General features: G+C 45.3%; 1 protein-coding gene across 1 annotated transcript; it reads right to left on the reverse strand.

Annotated features, from left to right (window-relative positions):
* Nucleotides 1–621: 621 nt before the first annotated feature.
* On the reverse strand, nucleotides 622–3429 carry LOC142312675 (uncharacterized). The gene is given in 1 exon segment (XM_075351670.1): nucleotides 622–3429. A coding segment is annotated over 1 exon segment (2808 nt).
* Nucleotides 3430–18038: the final 14609 nt, after the last annotated feature.

Consider the following 18038-nt stretch of genomic DNA (forward strand, 5'->3'; position numbering starts at 1 on the left):
CCCATTATACAGAAAATTGCATTTAATAATTCCACCTACAGGTTTTGCATGCTGTTATTTCCCTCATAGGTGGTAGAAACTAAAAATTGGAGTAAATGAAAGCATATACAGTATATATATTGAACTTATTTAAGTACTACTATTTTGGCATAGACTAAGAGGTCCAGCAGCTGAGTGCAGGGAACAGCAGCCTCTCCCATCCACATCACAAGTATCAGGCCAAGTGGGAATTTTTTCTTTCTCAGCCAGTGTAGCGTATTATTTTCTTGTCTGTTCAGCTCACTGACTGAGCAGGTTTCCAACTTGACTTTATATTTTATCTGGATAGCTTATCAAAAAATCATAGACAGGCAATACTTTTTACAGACACATTGTAAGTTATCAGAAGTCAAAATAATTTTTTATAAGTTTCTTCAGCTTAAAAAAAAATCACTGATGCCTTAATTTTTTTTACAGACAGGGCAACAAAATGTGCTATTTATACAAACTGTCCTGGAATTTATGGATGGTTGGTACCCCAGTAACTGAGTGTTCCATGACATGTGGGGCTATAACACCTCTATGTACAGCACAGTAGCCCAGATTTTACTAACATGCTACTAAAACGCTATTGTAGTCTAGCTATAGTGTAGTGTTACTAATAACTATTCTCAGTGTGGCCCAAAAGTGCTGCTGCCCATCTGCATCTTTTGGCCACTTTAAGTAGGTTTTCTTGTCTAAGATCTTGGTGAGCTTATGGTAATGCTGAAGTTCTTCTCTAGGGATGTCATCCAGGAACACCAGGATAAGGGAATCCTTACTCTCTGCTACAAGTCTGTAAGTTGCCATTCTTATCTCCAGGGAGCACCAGTTACTCTGGAGGTAACTACGCGTGATAACACAGATGGTCCACCGGCTGCTAGATATACTGTCCACAATGTTCTCTACAATGTCTCTGCCGATCTCAAAGTCTCGGTTATGGATACACGCTTTAAAGAAAGGAGGACCGTTCTGCTCCAAGTTAGGGAGAAGCTGCTCTGTTACCCATTGTTCATCGTGGGCATTATATGATACAAATACATCGTAATCATAGTGGTCCCTTTTTTTGTGCCTATTATTCAGCCAACATTTGATTGTATAAAACATGTACAGTATATACCACCAGATACTTTCATATAAGATAGAAATAAACATAATTATCAAGGTACTGACAAGTGTAACTAAGAATAAAATGAAACCTAGCTCAGTATTGCAGTTCTGTTCTAAGAAGGAGATTAAGTAGGAATACTGTTCTTGAGTATTAACAAAACAATGTTGATTATAAAAGTCAAGGAAAAAAGCTTGTGTTTCATATTTTACCCACTGATCCAGCCATGAAAACTCACAGTTGCAAAAAAAACTTGTACCTGGAAGAAAAACATATTTTAGACTTGTCATATTAGCCAATACATTGTCTGGAAACCCGTAAATATTTTCATTTTCTATCATTAAAAATCTGACTGATTTTAAATCTCGGAACAACACATTAGAACCATAGTCCTTTATTCCTGAATTTACTAAATGCAAAATTTGTAGGTTTTTCAACCCCAGAAAGAGTTTTTTCACATCTAATGCTGGGAAATCATCCAATTTATTAGAAATTTCAAAGTGAAAAAAAGAAAGTTTTGTTAAGTTTTGTAAATTAGAATGAAAGATGTCTGTGTTTGGTCCCGGACGTACTTCCGTGATCAAATAGATCTTCTCCAAATTTGTAAATTTTTCCAGTGCCGTTCCAAATTTTGCATTAAAACAGAGAAGAGCATAGATATTTGTTAAATGCAATTCTTTTACTTTGTAAAATGGAAATTCATCACAATTATCTATTAACACGTGAGGAGATTCAATGCTCAAACTTTCAAAGTTACTAAAAATATTGAAATATTCAGATTGAATTGTCAGCATTGTGTCAAGTGTTTTCAGGGACATTTTTTTCAGTGACTCCATATTCTGTGACCATGACATTCTCATGATCTCTGTATTTTTAAATGCAAGCGCAATCTCTTCAAGTTTTCTTAGATCCTTAAAGGCCAAGTCATTAACTTTTTCTAAGAAATTTTCATTTATGAGTAATTGTTTTAATGAAAATAGACTTGCAAATGTATATTCAGCTAAATTGTATACATAATTATTCTGTAGATGCAGAACTTCCAGAGTCTTCAAACCACGAAAGGAATATTTACTGATTGTCACAATCTTATTGTCATTCAGTGAAAGTGATTTCAGTTTTTCAAGGCATTTAAATCCATCTTCTGTTAGGGAAGGTAAGTAGTTAAATGACAAGTTAAGGTGAACAAGCTCCATGGAAATATTCTCAGAACAAATTTTAGTTGTGGTAATTATATTGTTTGACAAGTTTAGCTCCTTCAGGTTTTGTAAGTTCTTCATTTGAGATGCGGCCACACTTTTTATCAAGTTGCGTGATAAATCTAGAATGCGCAGTAAGTTGCAGGACCCATTGGATGTATGGATATATGTAATGAAGTTTTTTGCCAGTTGGAGTTCTTGGATCTTAAAAAGTGATACATACATACAGATGTTGAAAATAGGAAATGCAGAATTGGAAAATGAAAATGAGTCGACTTCTTGGATCCCAGAATTTTTCAAAGCTGTTACAGCTGAATAATGTAGATCAAGTTTAAAAAAGGATAACTTTGGAAAATTACATAACGAACTGTTTTGCAGTTTATTAATTTGTATTCCATCTATTTTCAAGTAGGTAACATTAAAGTGAATGAAACTGTTATTACCTGTTGGGTTTTCATTCACCAGACAGTCTGTTTCTTTGAGTTCTGTTAAATTGTAACTAATTAGAATTAATCTTTGCAGATTTTCTAGTTTAGGAAGATACCGCGTTACTGATGAAAAAGTTTCAATGCTGTTGTCATCCAGAATAAGATGTTTCAGTTGATGAAGATTGTCAAATATTGATTTGTTCAGTGATGAAAAGGGGAATCCTTTTAATTTAAGCTCTTGTAGCGTATAAAGTCCTTGTAAATCAAGTTCATTAATAGTTGACTGTGCATGATAGAGCCATAAAACAGAGAGTTTCTCAAGTCCCCAAAAGGCCATTCGTGACATCGCAATATCGCCATATATAAAGATATAAATTTATTTTGTAAGATTGGAAAAACCTTGTGGCTTAATGGTGACATTAAATATCTCCAGAAACAGCCAGTCTGAAGTCACAGGAACTTCTTCTAATTCTTCTATAGAAGTGTTATAGAACGTACAGACCGATGCAAGGATGAAGTTTCGTTGGTCAAATCCGGCAAAGCCAAAGTACTTTCTAGTACTGTAAGTATCAAAATATTCATGCTCTATAATGTCACAGTGCTTCTTTATCATACCAAGACATGAAGAATAAATAGATATGAAGAAGGCTAAGCAAACCAGGCGGAGAATAGTATCCATGTCATCAGATCTCTTCATGAAGTAAAATGAGCTGAACATGTTATTTTCACTCGAGTTTTACTCTTACAGATTTTTGTTTCACATTTCCTGCAACTGTGCCTCAGATTTTACTTCCGATGCCTCAGGCTTTGTGTCAAACAATGCTGCTTACTTCATGTTTATTAAATGCTCAGGTTTCCTTTTATATTGGTAGTCAGTGGATAATTCCATCCAGGGAGGTATGTTACCACTGAGGGCTCTCTTTAGTCAAGGATATAATACGCAGGTGGACTTGGATCATTAAAAAAGATAAGCAACAATCTTGGCATTGCATGTAGTATCACAAAGCAGAAAAATGTAGTCTAAGGGTATGTGCACGCGATCAGGACCACTGCATTCTTGACGCGGCAGGTCCTAACCTGTGGGGCACAAGTGCTGTCCACAGGAGACTGCAGCTGCCCATGCCCACGATCCCGGCTCGGATAGTTGTGGTCTCTCTCTTCTGTTCTTCCTGTGGAGAACGATTGCGTGTCCGCACCAAACAATTGACATAATGCGGCTCGGAAAGCCACACCACAGGTCAGTTTACACTACGTGCTGCACACATAGTGGGCATGGGATTTCTAGAAATCCCATCCACGGTGCTTGTACTGTACATCGCAGCATTTTGGACGCAGTTAAAACATGCTTCATCCAAAACGCAGTGAACACTGATCGTGGGCACACAGCCTAAATGTTCATGTAGATTAAGTGCAAAGGGATGTCCTCACAGCAACTCTGTTGGTTTCCACATAGTAGTCCTAATGCACAGCAATCTCTGCCCCAGTAAGATTGGGCTGGCGAGTTCTGCTGTTTAGCATCATCTGTATCATTATTACTGTGGTTCTTCTCCCTGCAGCAGTGCTCTATTCTCTCTCTCCGATGTGGTCAAAACTGCTTCAGCCTTTTTTCTGTGCTCACAGCAAGTAGACTTTAGATCTTCAAAACCATGGGACGAAATTACATTGCATTCCCCTTCAACTACTCTTTAAGAGATACACTATATTTCTTGAATTGCAGTCTATTTGTTTTTTCTTGCTGTACTGCATATTAAGTTACTGGATCCTTGTAAAACTTGAAAAACTGTGCTCTGCAATGTTTTTGTTTTACAGGTTTTGCAGGATTAACAAGGAAAAACATTGTATGGCGCATTTATGTTTTTCAAATTGTCTATCTGCCTGTCTACCAGGGACGCCACTAGGCACTTAGATCCGGGGCTCCAGGTTTTATGAGTAATGCCCCAAATCTCCAGCGACTTTTTAAAACTGAAAAAAATGTATTGCTCAAGGAGAACTTGATGACAGCCAGCCTGAGTTTGGCCGACGTAGCCCTGCATAGTGCTTCCCACGTGGCTCCTTCCCCTGGCTCCACAGTCCCTCTATAAGATGCTATGGTACTAAACTGAGTTTTTTAAATAGGGACAGACAAACTGTACAATGAAGGGAGGTGAGGTGTGGGGGCTGATGAAGCCTTAGAATACACTAATCCAGTCTGGACTCTCCTGCATCACCTATATAGTGCAGACAATGAATATAAAAACAATTTTCACATTTTTTACAAGAAAGAGTTTCATGCAACATGTTTTTGAACTAATAACATTAAAGTTAGGTTAATAATATAACTTTCATTACAAAATCTTGTTTTACTCAAATTAATTGAACGAAAAAATGAACACACCGCCAATCAAAAACTACTACATCTAGTATTTTGTATGACCACCATAATATTTCTCACAATTCCATTGTGCAGAACAGTGTGTATTGTTCTGGCATGCTCTCCTGCAGAGTCGGTATATTTTGCCTATGGTGCAGAGCGTTCTGCAGGATGAAAGCTCTGCTGGTTGTTTCACAGAACTGGGTTCAATGCTGGTCTGGGAGATGCTCTCGCAAATGCTTCTCGTTCCCGGTGATTGCTCTACTTCTTTAGGGAGTGTGTTAAGGCAGGACACTACCAGTCGTACTTCCTGTTTGCAGTTGTGCTATTGGCTCCCATGGTGCTCAGTGTTCAGAACATGGCATCTCGACTCCAGACTGCTGTTTACCCATCTCTGCCTCTCCTCCCCTGTTTCTGTTGTGACTTCCCGGCTTCTTACCTCGGACTTCATCATGACCGCGTCTTCGCCTGCTCCCTGTATTTCGTATGTACTCTCCTGGAACCCTGACCTTCAGCTTGTACTTTGACCTCATCTCTGTCTGCCCCCGTGTACTGTCATGCCCTCCTGGCTTATGATACCTCTCCATTTACTGTATACTAGTAGTGTTTAGCGCCACCTTGTGACAGTCATCACAATATGTATGGACGGCACCAGGTTTTCTAGGCATGGAATGAACAAGTTGGTGACATTGCAACATGTATCTTTTCCACTCTTCAAGAACAACCTCATTTAGAGCCTGGATGCTGGATGGAGAGTGAAGACAACTTGTCTCTTCAGAATTTCCCATAGGAGTCTGGTTGGGTTTAGATCAGGAGACACTTGGCCATGGAATCACTTTCACCCTGTTCTTCAAAAATCGCAACAGATGTGTGTTTTGTATTATTTTCATGTTGGAAAAGAGCATATCTACCAACGGTATGGACTGATGGTAGAATATTTTCTATTAAAATATTACAAAAATGCATTCAGAAGAATGCATGGTGCTTACCCGTGAAATATGGTGATAGCAATGTCCTTATGTGTGGCTGCATGAGAGCTGCTGGTGTCGAGGACAGACATTTCATTGATGGTTTCATGAATTCACAGATGTATTTGTATTTTAACAGAATAGTTTGAAAATTTTTTGTAACATACGGCATTTTTACTCTTCGGGTCCCACAATCACAATCTTTTTACAACAGAAATGCCTGGAAAAGAAGCAGAATTGAACCCCAGCTCACGACTGGAGCACACTTTCTTATTTTGGCATACAAGCGGCTCAAAACTGTGCCAAATTCATTAAGAGGAGAGCACTTCTTAATGAATTTGGCACACCTTCCTCCAGAATACTTTTCATCAAACCTGAAATATAAAATGCCAGTTCTCTCATAGTTTTTTTTAACCCCTTAATGGTCTTGCACCATTGGTTTTCAGTGGCCATGCTAATATAAAGCAGTACAAACACAAAAATGTATGCCGCCGCTGGTGCCCATGTTTTAGACAGCTCAGCACCCAAGAGTCTACGGTTTTGAATCGGTGTCCTTGATCTATGTATATATAGAGCACAGTGAATACTAAGATGACAGCAATCACCTAGATAGCAGTCATGTATGACACCTGTTGGGTTTAATAGTCTGTGTACAGCCCAGGAGATTATCAGATGGTTTCCAGTATATATAGGACTGCTATAGAAAAATCACATATGAATATTTCATATGCGATTTGTCATTACTGCATAAAAAATGTAAAGTGCTTACTTAAAAGTTTTGCCACAGAACAAATATTTCATAGATATCCAGGGGAGGTGATATGTACCTTGGCGACCCCCAAGTGTGGACCCTTCACCGTTACAATGAATTGGAATTTTCTGTTCTGTTTGACTATACACTGGAGATTAAAATTAGAGGACAATGTATGATCAGTTGCTTTTTTCCAAAATAATGTAATCTACATTGATCAACATTTGAAGGTTTTTTGTAAGGTGTGCACTATACCAGTAGAACAGTGTTTTACAAAAGGTTCAAAGTTTATCAATTTAAAACCTTTATTTTGCTCAATCATGATGATGATAATTAGAGAACAGTAATGATTGTGGCACAGAAAAAGATTATAACTAAATTTTCTTAAGGTAACAACATTTACCAATCAGTAGGACGTGTAAAGGCCTTTGCTTTGAATGGCTTCAGCACCTCTGCGGTCACAGGACATCACTAGTCTCTCACACTGCTCTGGTGTGATTTTGGTCCACTCTTCTTCCTGTCTCTTCCACAATTCTTTGACTGTTATGGCTTTGTTAGCCATACGTTTGTCACCAAGGATTTTCCACAGGTTTTCTATTGGCCTTAGATCAGGACTCTGGGCTGGTCATTTCATTGTTTCCATGTTCCATCTTTCAAGGAACAGTTATACCCATTTTGCTGTGTGACAGGGGGCATTGTCCTGCATGAAAATTGCCGACTGATTGAGTGATGAACCCAAGTAAGGAACACGTGTTGTTTAAGAAGGTTCTGATACACACTTGTATTCACTCTGCCATGTAGGTGTATGAGAGGTCAAACTCCTACTGTAGAAAACATTCCCCAAACCATGACACTTCCTCCACCATCTTCCACTGACTTCTTAACACACTTTGGGTTCAGTCTTTCCCCTGTTTTCGAAGAACATAATGTTTCCCATCAAAACTAAATAAATTAAACTTGTTTTCATCACTTAAATGAACTGAGGACTAGAGATGAGCGGTGTTGGAATCGAACCGTTCGCCAATTTCAAATTCGAGTTGTTTTGGGCGATGTTCGAGTGGTTCAACGAACTCAAACGATTTACTTCACGTTTGACAGTTCGAGTTAACGTTCGATAATAGTTTGAACACCAAAAGCGTGGCTTTTCACAGTAAGGCTATGTGCACACGTTGCGTATTTGCATGCATCCTGCGTCTCCAGCACAATCCCTCTCTCTTTCCTACTCACCAATCAGCTGCACGGCTGTCACAAAGCTGCGGCGACTTTTCCTCTTTTGAAAATGGCTGCTGCTCATTATTCAATCTCGTGTTCCCTGCTTTCCCCGCCAACCGGTGCCCATGATTGGTTGCAGTCAGACACGCCCCCACGCTTTGTGACAGCTGTCTCACTGCAACCAATCACAGCTGCCTGTGGGCGGGTCTATATCGTGCAGTAAAATAAATAAATAATAAAATAAAAACTGCGGTCCCCCCCCAATTTTGATACCAGCCAAGATAAAGCCACACGGCTGGAGGCTGGTATTGTCAGGATGGGGAGCACCACGTTATGGGGAGCCCACCACCCTAATAATATCAGCCAGTAGCCACCCGGAATTGCCACATCCATTAGATACGACAGTCCTGGGACTCTACCCGGCTCATCCCGAATTGCCCTGGTGCAGTGGCAATCAGGGTAATAAGGAGTTAAATGGCAGCTTATAGCTGCCACTAAGTCCCAGGTTAATCATGGCAGGCGTCTCCCCGAGATACCTTCCATGATTAATCTGTAAGTGAAAGTAAATAAACACACACAATGAAAAATTCTTTATTTGGAATAAAAGACAAAAAAAACCCTCATTTACCACTTTATTAATCCCCAAACACCCATCCAGGTCCGAAGTAATCCACACAACGCTTTCATCTCTGCTACATGAAGCTGACAGGGAGTGCCGTAGAACACGACCGCTCTGTGTCAGCTCCACGCAGCAACTGAAGTGAGCCGCGCTGTCACCGGAGACTTCACTCAGATAGTGCCGGTGTGTGAGGGGATGATGGAGGCCGGTGTGTGCGGGGATAATGGAGGCATTGTCTGCTGGAATGATGGAGGCCGGTGTGTGCAGGGATGATGGGGGCCGGTGTGTGCGGGGATGATGGAGGCCAGTGTGTGCGGGGATGACGGGGGCCAGTGTGTGCGGTGATGATGAAAGGCGCGGTAGTGCTTGCATGTGTGCGGTGATGATGAGTGTGGTAGTGCCGGGGTGTGTGCGGTGATGATCAGTGTGGTAGTGCCAGGGTGTGTGCAGTGATGATGATGGGGCGGTAGTGTCGGTATGTGCGGTGGTGATGATGATGGGGGCGGTAGTGCCGGTGTGTGCGGTGATGATGAGTGCGGTAGTGCCGGGGTGTGTGCAGTGATGATGATGGGTGCGGTAGTAGGAATCCGTTGCCTTTATATCACACTATTTACAACGCATCCGTCACATGTGTCACACAACGCATTGTGACGGATGCCGTTCAACGTAAGTGTGAAAGTACCTTCTGCTGTCAGCGGGCATGGAGCTGAGCTGAATGGCAGAGCAAGCATCCAGCGCGCATACATTCTGCATCAATTCTGCAGTCACAGTACATTCACATGTGCTGGCAAATCACTGCAGAATTATAAAAAAGTTTGTTTAAAAGAACTGAGAGTCCTCAGTGGTTGATACCTTTTAATGGCTAACTGAAAAGATGATAATAATTGCAAGCTTTCAAGACTACTCAGGTCTCTTCATCAGGCATGGTATAACACAAAATCTGAAGAGTGTTATACCATGTGTTATACCATGCCTGATGAAGAGACCTGAGTAGTCTCGAAAGCTTGCTATTATTATCATCTTTTCAGTTAGCCATTAAAAGGTATCAACCACTGAGGACTCTCAGTTCTTTTAACCCCTTAACGACCTTGGACGTACTGAGTACGTCATGGTGACATGGTGCTAAACGACCCATGACGTACTCAGTACGTCATGGCGAAATCGCGGTCCCGGAGCCCCGGGGAGTGAAATTTATTTACTTAAACGGTAGATTCGGGAAGGAGGGGACCTCTGCCTGACCTCAGGAGGGGTGGTGCCTCCTCCCCGAACCTACAGAGGCTGTGATTGGCTGACGAACGCCGCTCAGCCAATTACAGCCACTGTAATGTTCCAGCCATTGAAAATGGCTGGAACATTGAAATCCAGCCCTGATCAGTGCTGCTGTAGCACTGGCCATTGGCTGGAGCTGGGTGATCGATGCTTCACCCGCCCCCAGCTCTGATTGGAGAGACCGGTCTTGTGACCGCTCTCTCCAATCAATGTGGATCTGCGGCCTGTGATCGTCCCTAGAAGCCGAGGAGAGCGGTTAGTTGTTGTCCCCGCCGCCCGCCCCTGTCCCCGATCGCCCCGCTGCTCGCCCCTGTCCCCGATCGCCCCGCCGCTGCTCCCGCTTCACCGCTGTCCCCGCCGCTGCTCCCGCTTCACCGCCGCTGTCTCCGATCGCCCCGCCGCTGCTGCCGCTTCACCGCTGTCCCCGCCGCCATGCTCCCGATGCACCGCTGTCCCCGCCGCCATGCTCCCGCTGCACCGCTGTCCCCGCCGCCACTCCCGATCCACCGCCGTCCCCGCCGCCATGCTCCCGCTGCACCGCTGTCTCCGCCGCCATGCTCCCGCTCCACCGCTGTCCCCGCCGCCGCTCCCGATCCACCGCCGTCCCCGCCGCCATGCTCCCGCTGCACCGCTGTCTCCGCCGCCATGCTCCCGCTCCACCGCTGTCCCCGCCGCCGCTCCCGATCCACCGCCGTCCCCGCCGCCATGCTCCCGCTGCACCGCTGTCTCCGCCGCCATGCTCCCGCTGCACCGCTGTCCCCGCCGCCGCTCCCGATCCACCGCCGTCCCCGCCGCCATGCTCCCGCTGCACCGCTGTCTCCGCCGCCATGCTCCCGCTGCACCGCTGTCCCCGCCGCCGCTCCCGATCCACCGCCGTCCCCGCCGCCATGCTCCCGCTGCACCGCTGTCTCCGCCGCCATGCTCCCGCTCCACCGCTGTCCCCGCCGCCGCTCCCGATCCACCGCCGTCCCCGCCGCCATGCTCCCGCTGCACCGCTGTCTCCGCCGCCATGCTCCCGCTGCACCGCTGTCCCCGCCGCCGCTCCCGATCCCCCGCCGTCCCCGCCGCCATGCTCCCGCTGCACCGCTGTCTCCGCCGCCATGCTCCCGCTGCACCGCTGTCCCCGCCGCCGCTCCCGATCCACCGCCGTCCCCGCCGCCATGCTCCCGCTGCACCGCTGTCTCCGCCGCCATGCTCCCGCTGCACCGCTGTCCCCGCCGCCACTCCCGATCCACAGCCGTCCCCGCCGCCATGCTCCCGCTGCACCGCTGTCTCCGCCGCCATGCTCCCGCTCCACCGCTGTCCCCGCCGCCGCTCCCGATCCACCGCCGTCCCCGCCGCCGCTCCCGATCCACCGCCGTCCCTGCCGCCATGCTCCCGCTTCACCGCTGTCCCCGCCGCCGCTCCCGATCCACCGCCGTCCCCGCCGCCATGCTCGCCACTGTCCCCGCCGCCGTCGCACCCACCTATTTCAGCCGCTGCTGCCCCTGATCGGCGGCGGCCGCCGCCGCCTCCTTCATCGGCTGCTCCTTCTCCATCGCCACACCACCTATCCCTCCATGTGCTGCAAGCCACCCTCCCCCCACGTGGGGGGAGGGTGGCTGGCTTGCAGCACATGTGGGGGGAGGGTGGCTGGCTTGCAGCACATGTGGGGGGAGGGTGGCTGGCTTGCAGCACATGTGGGGGGAGGGTGGCTGGCTTGCAGCACATGTGGGGGGAGGGTGGCTGGCTTGCAGCACATGTGCTGCAAGCCACCCTCCCCCTACATGTGCTGCAAGCCAGCCACCCTCCCCCTACATGTGCTGCAAGCCCCCCTCCCTCCCCCTACATGTGCTGCAAGCCCCCCTCCCTTCCCCTACATGTGCCATCTCTCTCTCGCATCAGACTCTGCCCCCCTCCCCGATCTGCTGCCTGCTCTCTCCCATTTTCCATCTACTGCCCCCTCTCACCCTCCTCGATCTGTTGCCTCCTTCATCTGCTGCCTCTTCTGTCTGCTGTGATCCTGCTGCCTAGATCCATCCTGTAAGGTAGGTATCCCCATCTCACCCCCCCCCATCCTCTGCCGCTCCTCCATCCGCTGCGCCATTTCCCATCCATCCGCTGCGCCATTTCCCATCATCCATCCGCTGCGCCCTTTCGCATCCTCTGCCGCTCCTCCATCCGCTGCGCCCTTTCCCATCTTCCATCCGCTGCGCCCTTTCTCATCTGCCGCCCCGCCCTCTCGCATCGCATTATCCAGCGCAGTTGCTCGCTTCCAGACTGCAGTGGATGATGCGATGCGAGACTCGTGCATTGCTCTCACGTTTGGCACTGGTCTTCGTGGCAGGCGCTCTTTTTTTTTTTTTTTTTTTACTGATGTCTGTATTTTTTATTTCGCCAAACTAATTTTTTTTGTATGGGGGGGGTCTAGTTTCCAAAATGGGATCACATGTGGGGGAGCTCCATTGTTTAGGCACCTCAGGGGGTCTCCAAATGAAACATGGCGTCTGCTAATAATTCCAATCAATTTTACTGTGAAATGGCGCTCCTTCTCTTTTGAGCCCCGCCGTACGCCCAAACAATTGATTTCCACCACATATGAGGTATCGTCGTACTCAGGAGAAATTGCACAATACATTTTATGGTGCATTTTTTTCTGATACCCTTGTGGAAAAAAAAGCTACCTGTTTGAAAAAACAATTTTGTGGTAAAAAAAAGAATAAAATATTTTCACGGCTGAACATTACAAACGTTTGTGAAGCCTCCAGGGGTTCAAAGTGCTCACTAAACAGCTAGATAAATTCCATGAGGGGTCTAGTTTCCAAAATGGGGTCAATTGTGGGGGAGCTCCATTGTTTAGGCACTTCAGGGGGGTCTCCAAATGAAACATGGCGTCCGCTAATAATTCCAACCAATTTTGCTGTGAAATGGCGCTCCTTGCCTTCCGAGTCCTGCCGTGCGCCCAAACATTTGATTTCCACCACATATGGAGTATCTGCGTACTCAGGAGAAAATGCACCATAAATTTTATGGTGCATTTTTCCTGATACCCTTGTGAAAATACTAATTTTTATGGCTAAAGTAACATTTTTGTGTTAAAAAAGTAAAATTTTCATTTTTTCGTCTACATTGCTTTGGTTGCTGTGAAGCTCCTAAAGGGTTAATAAACTTCTTGGATGTGGTTTTGAGCAGAGTGAGGGGTGCAGATTTTAGAATTGGGTCACTTTTGGGTATTTTCTGTCTCCTAGGTTTCTCAAATCACTCCAAATGTGATGTGGTACCTAAACAATTTTTTTTTGTAAATTTTGTTGGAAAAATGAGAAATTGGTGATGAACTTTGAACCCTTCTAACTTCCTAACGGAAATTTTTTTTTTTTTCAAAAATTGCGCTGGTGTAAAGTAGACATGTGGGAAATGTTATTTAGTAACTTTTTTGTGTGACATATCTCTCAGATTTATGGGCATAAAATTTTAAATTTTGAAAATTGCAAAATTTTCAAAATTTTCGCTAAATTTCCGAAATTTTCACAAATAAACGCAAAACATATCGGCCTAAATTTACCACTGACATGAAGTACAATATGTCACGAAAAAACAGTCTCAGAATCGCCAGGATCCGTTGAAGTGTTCCAGAGTTATAACCTGTCAAAGTGACACTGGTCAGAATTGCAAAAAATGGCCGGGTCTTTAAGGTGAAAACAGGCTGGGGGCTGAAGGGGTTAAACAAACTTTTTTTATCTCTACTGGCTAACACGGTATAAAGATATATTTTACCTATATGCAGAATTATATGCATGGACACTACGCAATGTGCGCAATGTTAATAATAATATCCAAATTCAGTGTATAGCGTGCGGGGAGGGGGGCGGGGGGGTTCCTGAAATAATGGCGATCTCCATTTTTTTTTTCCTAACCGCGCGTACAGTGGGGCGGTGCAGGCTGTCAGCCAATCACACACACACACAGCAAAGTGCATTTTTTGCACACAAGCAAGGGCATGTGTCGTTGGCTGTGTATGTCACATGTCCTTGCCCTATAAGGACTTTTGAGTAGTTTCACTTTTGGACACCGTAGAAGGAGTTTACTCTGTGTATATGTACTTCATACCAGAACTGGCTCATCTGGATCGATCCATGCACCTCCGGATTTGTCCTGTGGCTTCTACGCTGGTAAGCTGAAACTTTTTTTTGTGTTTTCTATGTGTTTGTATGTGTTTGCCTGCCATTGTTTTCAATGGGGTTCAAAGGTGTTTGTCGAACGTTCGTCGAACGTTCGACGAATACACCCGGCGTTCGACGAACCGAAATCGAACACTGGGGGGGTGGCTCATCTCCACTGAGGACCACTTCTCCTCTGTCCACACAACACGTTCCTCACCAAAGGTGAGTCTAGCCTTTTGATTCTTTCTGCTAATGAGAGGTTTGGTCACTGCAGAGTGGGCTTTCAGTCAAAATGCTCTTAAACATCGTGACAATGTATGGCGAAACAGATCCTTACCCTGTTCAGTGCTGAACTGGCGAGCAATTCCAGCTGCAGTGTTCAAACGATTACCCACGGAGAGGTGACCAGCCTTCTTGGGGGACTTGAAAGAGTTTGTGATGTTGTAAAAATGCAATATTCTCAAAATCACAGACAACCAACTTGTCTTGCTATAGCTGATAGGGTCACCCCCTTGGCCCTCTTCTGGACACCCTGCTGCCAGAGTGTTTCAGTCATTTTGGAACGGCACACCATTTTGCTAACTGGAAAGCTGGGCTGCTAGTTTACTCATGTTAGGATATAATCACATAGGACTACACAATGATCTTAACATTTAGGAAATTGTGTGTTATTCTCTAATTTTGATCTCCAGTGTAGCTGTGGTTACACATGCGCATTATGATCCAATTAATAACCAAGGGACTGATAAAGATAAATGAGCACACAGTCTTTGTGAAATAACAAGCCTTTCTTCATAATATATACAGTACAGTATTTAGACTAGAAATCGGAGGAAAGAATATGTACATCGTGACACATGCTTATAATGGACATCATCGCTGACCACCACAGCGGGGATTTAGAATGACAGTTGTTGTTAATATTTTATTTGATTGCATTTGCTGATGTTTGTAAAGAGTTGAAAAATCTTGAACAACCAAATGACATGCCTGATAACAGTGTTTTCCTCCAAATGATATAATAAGGGAATTTACTAAGCATAGCGTATCCTACACCAGTCCAAGGTTACATTGACACATCCTTAAGCTTTCCGTTTTTAAACAGACGGCACATTGTCTCAGGGTTTCATTGAACCATACACACATCTGTTTTAAAAATAGATCCATGAGCCCCAACCGGGACACCCAGAGCTCATTCTATTCTCATGCGTTTTGCAGATCAGATTCAGCCATCATAGGCTACATAATCTGCTAAAAAACGGATCAAAAATGTCACATATTTCAGCGTTCCATCCGTGTTTCATCTGTTTTTGAAGTTTTGAAGAGTACCTATCATCAAGAATGATTGTTATTTTTGATTATTTTAATAAATTACAAGCAAAAAACTATAAGCTTTAAAAAGAAATATAATTTTTTTTACATTTGCTAAGTTAAGTCATATGCACATCAGCAAATTGTGCATATATGACTATCTGCTGAATGTCACTGCCAACTGTTAGCATTCACAGCAGCAATGTATCACTTTAAGGCCTCCGCCACACATCCGTCAAAACCACGTCTGTGTAAAACGGGCCGTTTTTCGGGTCCGTTTTCCGTTTTTTAGGTCCGTTTTTATGGTATGTGTGGCCTGCGTGTGTATCCCGTATGCTAGCCGTATGTGCGTGTGGAATATCCGTGTGTGCGTGAGTGAAATAACTGACATGTGTGTGTGTTGTCCGTGTGAAATGTACGTGTGTGATGCAAAATGTCTTTACTAGTACATGTCGGAAGACAGAGTAGCGGGATGAGAATGAACTCGGGAGAACTTCACCCGACTTCATTGTCATGCCGCGGCTCTATCTTTGTGCCGTGTACTGATTAGCGGTCACCTGTGAATGATTCACCGGTGACCGCTAATCCCCTGAGTGACTGAAGTGTCCCCCCCCTCTCTCATACTCACCGATCCCCGATCAACGGCGCTGCACGGCATTCACACTGCTCCGGCGGCATTTTCTAATTTGAAAAAGCCGGCCGCTCATTAAACAATCTCGTATTCCCTGCTTTCTCTCCCCACCGGCGCCTGAGATTGGTTGCAGTGAGACACGCCCACCACGCTGAGTGACAGGTGTCTCACTGCACCCAATCACAGCAGCCAGTGGGCGTGTCTATACTGTGCAGTGAAATAAATAAATAATTTAAAAAAATGGCGTGCAGTCCCCCCCCCATTTTAATACCAGCCAGATAAAGCCATACGGCTGAAAGCTGGTATTCTCAGGATGGGGAGCTCCACGTTATGGGGAGCCCCCCAGCCTAAAAATATCAGTCAGCAGCCGCCCAGAATTGCCGCATACATTATATGCGACAGCTCTGGGACTGTACCCGGCTCTTCCCGATTTGCCCTGGTGCGTTGGCAAGTCGGGGTAATAAGGAGGATGCATCAAGCACATTCAAAAATACGTCAGCCTTAACTGCCCCCTGGATGACACCGGGGTAGCAAAGTCCTTGCTGAACCAAGACTTGTTCATCTTGGATCATTTTTAAAAACACAGCAAGGGGACTCCAAGCAGAGTCTCCCTTTTTTCCAAAAATTGGGCCACACACACCACTTCAATGGCATCACTTGTACCCCAGTTGCAAACTTGACATGTTGATTTGCATCAAGCACATTCAAAAATACGCCAGACTTCACTCTCCCCAAGATGACACCGGGGTAGCAAAGTCCTTGCTGATCCATGACTTGTTCATCTTGATGAACGTTAGTCTGTCCACATTGTCACTGGACAGTTGCGTGCGCTTATCTGTCAGCACACACCCAGCAGCACTGAAGACACGTTCAGAGACAATGCTAGCTACGGGATAGGACAAGATCTCCAAGGCGTAAGTGGTGAGTGTGGAGACATGGGGCTCAGTGGGTGCTCTCGTCCACTAAAACCCACCGCCTTTAAAAAGACAGCGTGGCTCGGGGCTCATCCCAACTGAACGCCGGCCTCCTTAATCATGGGCGTAACACTACTCAGACAACACAGGGTGAGGGAACCACAATAATTAGACTTTATTGGATCCCCAAACAATTAACGGCACATAACACATAACCAGCAAAACACACAAATGTAACAGGCAACAGAGTCTCACCCTTCCGCTGGCTCACCAGGGATTTAGAATGTCCATGCCTCACAGGTTCCAGGGCCACTTACTCCAATCCAGCAGCACCCCGCTTTCGGCGGGCACCCACGGTGACTGGAATAACGCCAGATTTAGGAAGCTGGCTGAGGTCTGCAAAGTCTGTAGCCAGGTGACCAAATTGTCCTAACCTGGGTTTCTTCCTTAAGTAGTCCTTGGTATGATGATACAATCCTGGCAGCCGGGGTCGAAATCCCTAGACTGTGGATATGGTCTCCAACCGGAACCGGAGTCAGTAGATTGAAGCCATAAGAAATCCTGATCCTCTAGTCAGCTCCGAAGAGCTTAGACTGGATCCATCAGCATCCATCAACCTTCATCAATCTGGTGGCTTAACGAAGTCCCTTTTATAGCCACAGCCTTCCACTTAGATACACTGCGTCCTCATCGATTGGTTGGACAAGATTGCTTCTCCCATTGGATGAATTTCAAGCTGCATGGATAATGTTCATTTAAATGATGTGCATAGAAAGACTCAGTATATCTACATGGAGTCTGCAAGTAATCGACTAGACAATGGCTACTAAGGTAATTACATTATCAATTCACAACTACAATACAATGAATACTCTGAAGGGTCTGGTCCCAAACAATAGTTAAGCAAACATGAGTTACCACACAGTAGAACAATACGTCTGGCTGAATTTTAAGAAACTTTAACCCCTGAGAGTCCATGTCGTCACAGTGAGCCCAGGCCATTTTTCAAGATTGGAAGCCCAAAATGAACAAAGTTCCAGTTGCACAGTGATAGCATCGATGTTTATTTGGAGATACTCCTGTATCATCCTCTCCAGCCATTGACTATGTGTCAGACTTCTTGT

This window comes from Anomaloglossus baeobatrachus, chromosome 5 (assembly GCF_048569485.1).
Source record: "Anomaloglossus baeobatrachus isolate aAnoBae1 chromosome 5, aAnoBae1.hap1, whole genome shotgun sequence".
Classification (NCBI taxonomy): Eukaryota; Metazoa; Chordata; class Amphibia; order Anura; family Aromobatidae; genus Anomaloglossus; species Anomaloglossus baeobatrachus.